Here is a 12,088-nt window from a genome sequence, read left to right on the forward strand (position 1 = left end):
ATTCTGTTAGATTAAGAAAACGGAAAATGGGTCATTTGTCCAAATATTTTTAAAACATGGTTCAAATGGACCAGTAAAAATTATTATGGGTGAAATGGACACCGAAAAAATAGCAAGGATGAAACTGGATTCATCCTGACTTAAACTTAAAAAATAGCAAGGATGAAACTTGATGCATCCTGATGTAAATTAAAAATAAGAAAAAGTATTTAAAAATGGGTAGGATGAAACTGTTTACATCCTGGCTATTTTTACATTTTTGCCCATCTAAACAGTATCAAAATCTAAATGTCGTTTTCACCCAGGAATTGTTGATTTTGGTCTTTTTAACCAATTTTGTGTTAAGAAAATTATTTTGAATTCATCATTTTTCATGTTTTATTGTTTTACCTTTTCTCTTATTATTAACACAATTTTCTATGTACAAAAAATTAGGGTATTTGTAAAGTAATTCATCTTGAAAATATGACTCTATTTATCTAATGAGACAAAGAAAATCCAAAATTCCGCATTTACAATAGGTATGGAGGGAGTACCATGGTTTGGTAGACCCTTCCATCTAATTGAGCAGAACAAGTGTTTTATAGGGCTTCGGCTTTCCTATAGCCTAAGATTCAACAAACAAGAGCAACAAGAGTGTTGCTCGGACTGGAACTGTTGGCAGACATGGAAGGTACAGTGGGACCTGGAGTGGAGCTGTGTGATGGGGGGAGCTGTTGTGCTGGAGTGGATGAAGACGTGGGTGGAGTTGGTTGAGAAGGACCTGGAGTGGTATTTGGGGTGGAGGAAAACTCGGTGTGTTGTGCTTTACGGGACCGGGAAGGAGAATTGGAGGAGCTGGAGGGAATGTCCGTGTCCATGAGCGACGGACAGGGAGAGGGAGAACATGAGAGTGGAAGTGGGGAGACAACGGAAGGAGGTGGTCGTTGACGGCGATGAGGTGGGGTATAGAGTTGGTGAGAGATAGGAGAGGACGGCTGTGTAGTAGGAGGAGATGGGTATACCAGTGGAAGTTGGAACATAGGAAAAATGGATTGGGGAGAGGGATCGAGATTTTGAGAGTGATTGTTGGAAGGAGTACAGAAGGGGAAAACTTTTTCACCAAACGTTACATCTCGAGATAAAATAATTTTGTTAGTGGCTAGGTCGAGACAACGATAGCCACGATGATGGGAAGAAAAATCAAGAAAAACACATCTAGAGAACCGAGGGGAAAGTTTGTCTGGGGTGGTGGCGGAAAGATTATGATAACAAAGGCAACCAAACGTACGTAGGTGATCATACGTCGGTTGGCGTTGGTAAAGAATGGACACAGGTGAGGCGAAGTGATGAACGGTTCAGGGGAGGATGTTATGGAGATAGACGGACATATGGAGTGAATCGGCCCAATATTTGTATGGGATAGAAGCATGGGACATGAGAGTGCGGGTGATGTCATTAACACGACGAATCATACGCTCCGCTTTCCCATTTTGAGATGAAGTGTGAGGACAGGAGAAACGAAAGACTAAACCAGCGGTTTGAGAGAAATTGTGAAAAGAAGAGTTATTGAATTCACGTCCCATGTCGGACTGAAAGCATTCAATATCACGCTCATATCGAGTTTTGACAAAAGACCGAAACTCCAAGAATTTGGAGTAGACTTGAGATTTGAGTTTGAAGGGATATACCCATAGATAATTAGTATAGTCATCCAACAATATAAGATAATAGCGAAAGCCAGTAACAATATGTGAAGGACAAGTCCATAAATCACTATGAATAATATCAAAAGGAGCAAAAGTGAAAGAATTTGAGTCATAGAAAGGTAGACGAACATGTTTACTAACTTGACAAGAATGACAAAGTTTGGTAGACTGTTTCTTATTACATTGAATTAAAGAGTGGGAACGTAAATTATCTAAAATAGCTTGTCCAGGATGGCCAAGACGGTTGTGCCAGACATCAAATGAGCAGGCGGTAAGAGACAGGGGAGGAGACTGGGATGGTTTTGAAGTGGGCACGACAGAAGCTGTGAGAGGATAAAGTTATCCAGATCTATCACAGCGAAGAAGGATCGTCCTCGAATTCAAATCCTTCACAGAAAAACCATATGGATCAAATTCAACAGACACATGATTATCAGTAGTGAATTTACGAACGGAAATAAGGCTTTTAATAATATCAGGAACAACGAGAGTATCTTTGAGGTGAAGAGTTCGGGAAGATAGATTTATAGAGTGGGTACCACTGGACATAACTGGGATAGAGTTTCCGTTGCCAACTAAGATGGTTTTAACATTGAGAGTGTTGAAAACAGTGTGTAACGTACCTGGATCCGCAGTAATATGTGAGGTTGCACCAGTGTCCATATAGAACGTGTCGTCCGGTGACTGCAGACTCATGGAGCTGTAAGCTTCCGCAAAGTCCGAAGGATGCAACATCTCTGTGGAAGGAGTGGCATATGCTTGGGCCTGTCCATAGGCAGCAGCTCATGGACGCTGATGGGTCTGGCGGGAGCGAGCTGGAGAAGGCCCGCGGAGAGGAGCAGTGGGCTGCCAGTGGGGGACGGTAGGGTATGGGCTTGGAGGTGCAGCCCAGTAAGGCATATAGGGTGTGGGGTATGATGGGTTTGGCTAGATTGCAGCTCGTGGGTTATTGGGCTGATGGAACTGGGCCGGGGTTGGCAGAAGTGGGGGTCCTGCTGAAAGCTGTTGGGTTTGAGGGCGTTGATGGTGCTGATTCCGCTTGTTGTAGCCGGAGCGCTGAGGACGCTGTCCTGTGGAGGAACCGGTGGCTGCTAGGGCTGTAGAAGACGCCATGGAGGTTTGGTACGTACGACGAATTTCTTCGGTGCCAGTTGTGAACGGGAAGCATCAAACGTTGGCATAGACTGTTGAATGAAGGACGCAACAGTGTTGTATTCCTCTGGAAGACTATTGACAAGTTGGATAACCAATCGTTTGTCATTCATGGGGAAGTCAAGATTAGTCAATCGATCCGACAATGACTTAAGCTTGTCACAGTAGTCATCAATGCTAGAACAATCAACAAACTTTATATTGACAAATTTACTTTCAAGGGTTGCAGCACGATTACCTTTGTTATCTTGAAAAAGCTTTTGAAGATGATCCCAAAGTTCTCTAGCGGTTTTTCCGGATCTCAAAACCGTGAGCATAAAGTCCTTGGCCATGGTGGAGAACATCCATTGACGGCACAAAGCGTCGAGTTGAGTCAAGATATTTTTGTCAATCTCCGTTGTTGGTGCGGATCCATCAATGAGGAATAGAAGACCGTGAGCTTGAAGATGTATTTCAAATAGAAAAGCCCATGAAGAATATTCATCCTGTTTGATATCAAGGAGAATAGGGATTAGGGTTTTTATGTTTGTCACAACAAAGGCTGGATGCAGGGATTTTTTATCACCTTCCATGGATTTTTTTGGTTTCTAAGGAAGAAGAAGAAGGAGAAGAAGGATCGGTTTTAGGATCGTGATACCATCTTGGATTATGGTAAAACTCTCGCCCCCTTCCTTGAGGGAGAAGGGTCAATATATATTATTATTATTATTATTATTATTATTATTATTATTATTATATAATGAGAATATTCTGGGTCCTATAAATATGACAAAATATAATCTATTAATATGGTTATGTACATAAAATAATTTTTGCTCGACCATAGTCTGTTTTTGTCTTTGGCGACCAACATACACTACAACAAATAGGTGCATTTGTAACATTATGTTTGCAATGTTAGAAAAAGCGTCAAAAAAGACATGCATCTGTGACGCATTGTACGTCACAAATATATTGCGTTAGCTAAGTACAAAAATTGTGTCGGCGTATTAATTTATAACACTTGTGGAAGCATCATAAATAAATTTCGAATTAAATAAAATTAAAAAATAAATAAATCATTTTTTCAACATTTTTCCAACGTGAGGAAAGCATTTTCCAAACAAATATTAAACTCAATTTTGTAGTTACTGCTTATAAATAACAACTTCTCTTTCCGTTTATGGTTTCCTAAAATCTTGGTCAACAAATATATCAGGCCACCACCAAGTTTATCGTGGGAAGGAGAGAGGTACAAATATACATAATTGATTAAATAAAATTAACCGCCTGTAAAAATGTTATTTGCATATATATGGTTAATGCTTTAAAGAAAAATATATACTGTATATATTATGTTGAGATAAATATTTTCGTAAAATAAAAATAACCGCCTATAAAAGTCTTGTTTCCATATATGGTTAATGCTTTAAAGAAAAAAATATATATTGTAGTATATATTATGTTGTAATAAATATTCAGCTATCACGGTAAACCTAAAAAAAAAAATCCCATCACCATCTTCTTCTCTCTTCCTTAAAAAAAAATATCTTTTCTCTCTTTCCTAATTCTAAACCCCAGCGACATGAATCAGCCGCTTTTACCTCTCTACATAATTTTGATTATTGTAATTTTGATTTACTGGAAATAAGATAATTGTTACTTAATTGTGTTCAATGGCATATTGTCTGTTATTGATTACACAAATTTATTTATCCTAGCAGCAATAAAAAAGCAATAAATATTATATATAAATAATTTTCATTCGAATTTTATTAATAATTAAATAAATAAATAATTTATACCAAAATGGAAAATAATAATTAAAAAAATATGATGTGGCGCATAAATTATTTGCAATGAAAAAAATTTAATTGCGATAAAACAATGTGTTAAAAAATCCTCTCAACATAAGTGACGTTTTTAGCGTCGGTCGGATTATTTGCAACACCTCTTTTTATAACGCATTGACTGACAGTAGAAAAACGTCAAAAAAATATATTTATGACGTAAAATCAAATATTTGTAACGATATTGTTCATTGGAAAAACTATATTTTATTGTAGTGATATGTCCCCGAAACCTCTCTCATAGCTTTCGTTCGACATCGGATTAGAGATGGAGTCTTGTAGTTATTTTTGCATCATCGGATTAGAGATGGAGTCTTGTAGTTATTTTTGCATTTTCTTAGACCATCTTTTTTCTTCAATGTTTATTTGTTGAATCCATACGCTTTTTGTTTTCCTTCAATGTTTATTTGTTGAGTCCATACACTGGGATCTTTTTATCAATCTTGGTTGTGGTAGTTAGCTCAAGGCTCACAAGTAATATGCTTGATTTTCAATCACAAATTACTAAGGTTGAACAGAACCGACCCAATCTTTAGGCCAAACAGAAACCGAGCCAAAAAAACCGAACCATACAACAAACCGCTGATCGGACGGTAGAGAACGGTTTTAAGATTTGATTCCCGCTGAAAATACGATCATCTGCGGTTGATACTATGTAAATGAATTTGTTTACCCTTCCTTCACTTAAGCGTCTCCCCTTTTCTTCCACTACCTCTTTATCTCTCCCTCACACCTTCTCTTCTCTTTGCTTCAAGCCATAGATGATTATCTAGATACTAGGTTATATATTATAGAAGAGATTAGTACTAGTGGTGGTTGAAATTCTTGTTGTCCTCATTCTTTTGAAAGATTTAATGGATCCGGCGGTGCATTATGCAATTTTCACATTTTTAAAATCTAATTTGTGTGTGATTGTCAACTTGTATAAATGTATATCTTTAATATGTAATTATATACTCCCTCTGTTCCAATTTAGTTGATGTTTTAGAGGTTTTTTGTGTTCTAAAATAGATGAGAGTTTAAGTATTTTTCCCAATTTCTCACTAATTTACTCCTGCTTTGGAATCACACCATAACATTAATTCTCATTGTAATCATCAAATAGGGTAATTAATTCAATTTTTAAATATATTCCATGAAGGATATATACTCCATTTTTGTTAACTCTTTACTAAAAACTAGGTGCTTCAAACCTCTAAGAAGGTATTAATATGAGTGAATTTGGAAAAAAATTACTCTCTTCGTTATTTCTTAATTTGCGTGAAAAACTCTACAACATCAACTAAAACGTAACCGTCTAAACTGGTCATTGATTCAACCGGTACAGAGCCAAACCGATTGTGTTACCATGGATTGATCTGCTTTAAATGTTGAAACCCGAGTTGCTTCGGTTCAGTGATTGGTTTGGTCTAAAACTGGATCGAACAGACCCTTGTCCAGCCTTACAAATTACATCTATCCACAAATTACTCCTTGACCATAGTCAAATGCTTATGTCCAAAATATTTGACTTTGTTGGGGCCCTCGATTAAAACAGCCGGCTATAATAATCTCCCCACACAGACTCAAGGACCCTCCATCGTAATCCGACGGTGACAAGCAAATAAGAGACTAAGACCTCTGTTGTCAACTATTTCTACCACCGCCACCGGTCCACCACTATCACCACCTTTGAAGGCAGCCAAAGCTGGTTCACACAATATGAAGTCATAGACTCGTAGGGTTAGGTTAGCTGAGACTGTTGAGTTTTTGACATCACGTGGGATACGTACATCTTTACTGTATGTATAAAACAAGTCCCTTTACCTAAACCATTCCCTAATTAACTTAACTTGCTAGAACTCTTTAAAAACTCTTCCTTATATATATATATATATCGATAATTGATCACACACACCTTATATACCTTACATATTGAAACCATTCACATATAGATTCAATAGATTCTTTTACCTTCATATATTTCGTGTATCGATCTCTGGACAAAGTCAGTGTTATCGATATCTCTGAAGAGATTTCCTCATGGGTGAAAAGGCGGAAGCAGCAGCATTAGAAGACACAAGTGAATATTGTAGTTCACTATTAGAAAAAACAAGTGAAGGTTCTAATTCATTAGGACCAAGGGCAGTAGCACCATGTCTTGTGAAACGTTGTGGTACACCACTCCGTTGGGATACAATTAATCGTAAAGAAAGTTGCAGTCTCTACAATATTCTCAAACCAGATGAAGAAAATTGTAGAGAATTCATACCTGAATTGAGTGGTACAACGATTTATCAAAAACCTTCTCACCAAGGTTGGTTAATCATTCTTTGCCGAGAGAGGGTATATGATTACACTCCAAGTTGGTAGTTTGGTGATTGTTTTGTATGGAACCCCGTAACAAAAGAGAGACTTCAGTTACCTTCATTACTAGAGTACTGTTGTGAATATGGACATTTAAACGATTTTGTTTTGTCCTCACCTCCTCGGTCGACCGCTAATACTAATCCTGATAATGGTAATGATGATTCAATGATTTTTGTGTTTTATGAGTTTTTTGATGCAGAACATGGAAACCATCAACAATCTTTTCTATTTTTCCGCAAGAAACACAATGGAGAATACACAAATTGTCTCGAGATATTATGGACTTATTATCAAACCGGGCAGCTGTGTCTGTCCTGTGTTTTAAAGGTAAGTTATATCTAATGTTTACGGATGATGATGATGATCACTTAGATGAGCACCTATATTATCATCTAGAGATCGAATCCTTTACGAAGGATACTGATTTGATTGTCTCTATTAAGCCATTCCATGTAAAATATGAGGTTTTGTTTCCATTAGTAGGAGGAAGAAAAAATGATTTGAGAGTGCATTATGTGGCATCTCACGATGAACTTTTCAGGGTGGACATAATTACGCTTGGGCATAGATGTGATGAAGTCATTTCAATAGAGGTGGTGAGGTTGAATTTCTCGTTAATGGAATGGGATAAGGTGAATAATATCGGGGATCATGTTCTATTTCTTGGCAGTCGTACAACCACAGGTTGTTGCTCAGCAGCTGAGTTGGGATTCACGAGTGGTTGTTTGCTTTTCGTATTCTATGATAATCCAAGTCTGTACAAATTCGAAATTGAAAGTGCGGGCAATACAGTTACTTTGCCGCGTGTATGGCCAACAGAATTCTTTGATTCATCAAGGGATTGGGTCATTATGCATTTTAACGTGCATGATTAAGTGGAAAATATGCTTGGAAAAGATGAAGAAAGTGGCTTCTCAATGACACTAGAAACCGAAACATGTACAACTAGGGTTGTTAACTATGAGAATCAAGGTGGAAAATGCAATGCAGGAGAAGTGGAAGCTGCAAGCTACTGGAATAATCTTAATGAAGACATTGTGGGGTTTATAGCAAATAAACTTCATGGATCAGATTATAAGCATTTTCGTTCAGTGTGCAAAGGAAATAGAGCGATAATGCCTACAATAAAAGCGGCATCGTATTTATCTCCATGGCTCGTGTTCTCTAGACACCAAGACTACACTATCTACAATGTCTTAAACCCCATGTATAACAACGATAACTACGCTATCAACCTCTCTGATCTAGCTGGGTGTACAATTTGTTTTCAGAAGGGCGGTTGGCTACTAATAACGAGAAGGGAAAACATGTTTTTCTATAATCCCTTCACACGAGAGACGGTGAGACTTCCAGACATTGATATAAAAAGAGGTGATTTTTATTCAGTCGTATGTTTTTCTTCTTTGCCGACTTGTTCAGACTGCATAGTTTTCGTTATGGATGAAAAGATCGAAACATTCTGTATCAATTTCATTAGAAGGGGAGAATCACATTGGAGTTCTTGTATCTTTGATAAAACTCATATCGGAGTGAAAACTTCAGTCCTCAACACCGCCGTTTTTCACGATGGGACTTTCTTTTGCGTAAATTATCTGGGAACTATGGATGTTTTTTCTGCAAAGGATAAGAGTTGGAGAAATCTTGGGAAACCCCATGAGCAATTTGATAACTATAGTTTCAAGGTTACTTAGTAGAGTGTGCCGGAGATCTTTTATTAGTGCATGTGAAAATGAAATATCTCAGAAAGATGTCGGTTAAGATTTTAAAGCTGAATTTCTCTGAGATGGAATGGGTAAAAGTTGAAAGTTTGGGAGATCATATGTTATTCATTAGCCACACCTCATGTGTATCGGCAGTTGCTCCCAATAGTTACATGAAGAACCAGGTCTATTTCCCTAGATTTCATTTGGATGACAGTGGGATCGTGTTCTATTCACTTGAAACAGGTAGTTATCACTCTGTTGGGAGCTAGCGTTCTGCAACAAATTTATACGACACAAAAGGCTGGCTTAAAAACTGCACTTGGATTGAACCTAATAGGTTGAAGTCCACATCTCAGGAGCTCGACTGGCTCAAGAGACATTCATAAACAACTGAAAGTTTGTTTAATATCTCATCTTTCCAAGGAATCTGCATTTTTTGTTTCCCTCTAATTCATTGTTGTCATTGTCCGATAGAGACATATATCATCTCACAATTTGCTGTGGATCATTTTTCTTTCAGTAATTTTTCTTTTTTTAATTTTTGTTACTACTAACCTAATTAACTTTTCTAAAAAAAAATGCAACTGCACCTTCTAGCTACCCAATTTGAATTGTCTATGCGAATACATTAAGACTTCAATACACCAGTATAAACAACTTACCCAAGCTTATAATGATTTGATAAATAATGGAAGTATATTCTTTTTCGAATTAAAAGTTGCAGGAAAGTTCAAAATTTTAAGTTTCTGGCTTTGTCTTTTTTAAGTCATAACAAAAGCAATAGTGACCAAAGTCGAGAGATTACATAGGGAACAACAAAATCCTTTTTCTGGGAGCAAGAAGTGTTTCAGGGGCAACACTATTTTAAGATGCCTTCTTGTCAAGCCTAAAGGAGTGTAATTGATGGTTTATGTGCGTTTTGGTAAAAGGTAGTCGAAAAAATATCCAAACGACAATATCAAAAAGCTAACCGTAGCTTATTGGCTACATAACAGAGGTCTTTTTCGTGGTATCCGGTTGGAGAAACTCGCCATCAGCTGGAAGGAAGTAATTGTTGCGCTAAAACCCTGCGGAAGCGATTTGCACAACTACACAATGGTACTCCAAATATTGCAAAGAACACAAACTAAAGAAGAAAAGAGACAAGAATTTAACGAGGTTGAATCCTCGGGAAAAATAAGAGATTTATATATTATCGCAAGGGAGAATATAATAAACCCTAAGAGAGAAAGAAGAATTTTGGTGTGTTTTTCTAGGTTCTCAACTAGGCTATTTATATACACATAGGTAGGGATTAGGGTTCCATAACTTAGCTAATAAGTTCCTAGTCTTTAGGATCAAGAAAGCTAATTAAGAGTTATCTTAACTCTTAATCTTAATCTAACTTGGTGACCGACTAAAATTTGTTTTATCCCAAATTAGTCTCACCGACTTGGAGAGTTTTAGTTTCTCCAAACTCTTATACACCACCTCACAAAGACGTCTAGGACTTCATCCTTATGTCTCATGGTGTACAACCATACTCGCCTAGAATAGTCATCAATGAAAGACACGAACCAATGTTTCCCTCCCAATGATGCATTCTTGGAGGGACCCCAAACATCTGAGTGAACATAATCAAGAACTCCACTAGTGTTGTGGATTGCTGTGCCAAAGCTTGTTCTTGTTTTCTTGCCTTTCACACAATGTTCACAAAACTCTAATTTGCAGGTAATAGCACCTTTCAATAAATCTTGACGAATTAAAGAGTGTAACGACTTATCACCTGGATGTGCAAGTCGCATATGCCATAACTTCGTGGTCTCCATCGCTGCAGTCTCGATGTGTTCAGAAATTGACAGATCTCCGGTTACTGTACTCCCAGTTAAGTAGTACAAGTTATGATGCCTTGTTCCCTTCATGATTACCAACGATCCAGAGATTATCTTTAGAATGCCATTTTCAGCGACTAACTTGTAGCCCTTAGCTTCCAAAGTTCCGAGCGAAATCAGATTCTTCTTCACAGTAGGTACGAACCTTACTTCCTTCAGTTCCCGAACCATACCATCATGCATCTTGATTCGCACACTACCAATCCCGATCACCTTGCAGGTATGATTATTCCCCATACGTACTTCTCTATCAAACTTCTCGAAGCTTGAGAACCAGTCCCGATGAGGACATATGTGAGAAGTAGTACCAGAATCTAATACCCATGTACCGTCAGTTACGATACAAGCTGATGGTGTCACAGTCAGTGAGAAATCCGAAGCTACATCTGAATCATCACTTTCCTTAGCAATGTTCACCTCGGTCTTGTTGTTATCTCCTTCTCTATATTTACGCTTGGTACAATCCGTAGACCAATGGCCAAAGTCATGACACCATGCACATTCATCCTTCTGCAGACGCGCTCTTCACTTTGAACGCCCTTTCACTTTGCCGCGATCACCATTCTTCTTTCTCCTGTCTGTTGAACGACCTCTTGCAAGAAGCAAGTCACTGTTAGCTTCACTTGACAGGTCTTCATGGTCCATCTTCCTGAACTCCTCACTACACAATGCTGTAGTGACCTCATATTATGTCATCTTATCCTTTCCATGCATTAAAGCCTTAATCACGAGTTCATACCTTTCAGGAAGAGAGTTCATCAGACACAAAGCTTTTTCCTCGTCATTGATCTTCTCATCATAGTTAACTAACTCATCAATAAGTTTATTATATGAATCCAGGTGCTCTGTTAGAGTTGCACCTTTCTTCATGTTATAGCGATACAAATTTCTCTTAAGATGTATCCTATTAGCCACGTTCTTCACAAGGTACTCCTTTTCTAGCTTTTCCCAGAGATCCTTAGCTGAAGTCTCGTGCTGATAATTAACTCTTACTGACGTTGCTAAACACGCATGAATCGAACCCAGACATAATTTATTCATCTTGTTCTACTACTTGTCAGACATCTCCGCTGGCCGACCTTCTAGAGCTTCTTCTAGGTCAAGATGAACAAGAGCATCCATTACGTTTGTTCTCCATAAACCAAAGTTATTGGTTCCGGTGAACTTTTCAACCTTCAGTTGTGATCTATGATAATGAAGTATTTCTTCTTTCGTTTCTTTATCTTTACTTGTGGACTCCGAATGTTCTCCTAAAGGATCTTTCGGATCAACTGGATCTTTCCCGTCAACCATTGTTCACAAACAACCAAATATAGATAAAAACTAAACTTTGAGATCAGAATTACCTCAAACAACTTCATAAAAAATACTCCCGCTGCAATACTATGAATACCGAAAATTCCAAGAACCCAACCCGAGCTCTTGATGCCAATTGTTTCGCTAAAATCCTACGGAAGAGATTTGCACAACTACACAATGGTACTCCAAATATTGCA

At 37.9% G+C, this 12,088-nt stretch overlaps 2 protein-coding genes across 2 annotated transcripts; one reads left to right on the top strand and one right to left on the bottom strand.

Annotated features, from left to right (window-relative positions):
* Window positions 1-2,779: 2,779 nt before the first annotated feature.
* LOC113351024 lies at window positions 2,780-3,412 on the bottom strand. Its single transcript, XM_026595103.1, has one exon. The coding sequence runs from the start codon at window positions 3,410-3,412 to the stop codon at window positions 2,780-2,782; it is 633 nt and encodes a 210-aa protein (XP_026450888.1).
* A 4,490-nt stretch (window positions 3,413-7,902) lies between these two features.
* LOC113351025 (F-box/kelch-repeat protein At1g57790-like) lies at window positions 7,903-8,709 on the top strand. The gene has a single exon (XM_026595104.1). It carries the CDS (start codon window positions 7,903-7,905, stop codon window positions 8,707-8,709), a length of 807 nt encoding a protein of 268 aa, XP_026450889.1.
* Window positions 8,710-12,088: the final 3,379 nt, after the last annotated feature.

Source organism: Papaver somniferum, chromosome 2, assembly GCF_003573695.1.
Source record: "Papaver somniferum cultivar HN1 chromosome 2, ASM357369v1, whole genome shotgun sequence".
In the NCBI taxonomy this organism is placed as follows: Eukaryota; Viridiplantae; Streptophyta; class Magnoliopsida; order Ranunculales; family Papaveraceae; genus Papaver; species Papaver somniferum.

Excerpts from the sequence above, each read along its gene's own strand:
- LOC113351024 (XM_026595103.1), bottom strand. The coding sequence starts at position 3,412 with ATGGAAGGTGATAAAAAATCCCTGCATCCAGCCTTTGTTGTGACAAAC.
- LOC113351025 (XM_026595104.1), top strand. The coding sequence starts at position 7,903 with ATGCTTGGAAAAGATGAAGAAAGTGGCTTCTCAATGACACTAGAAACC.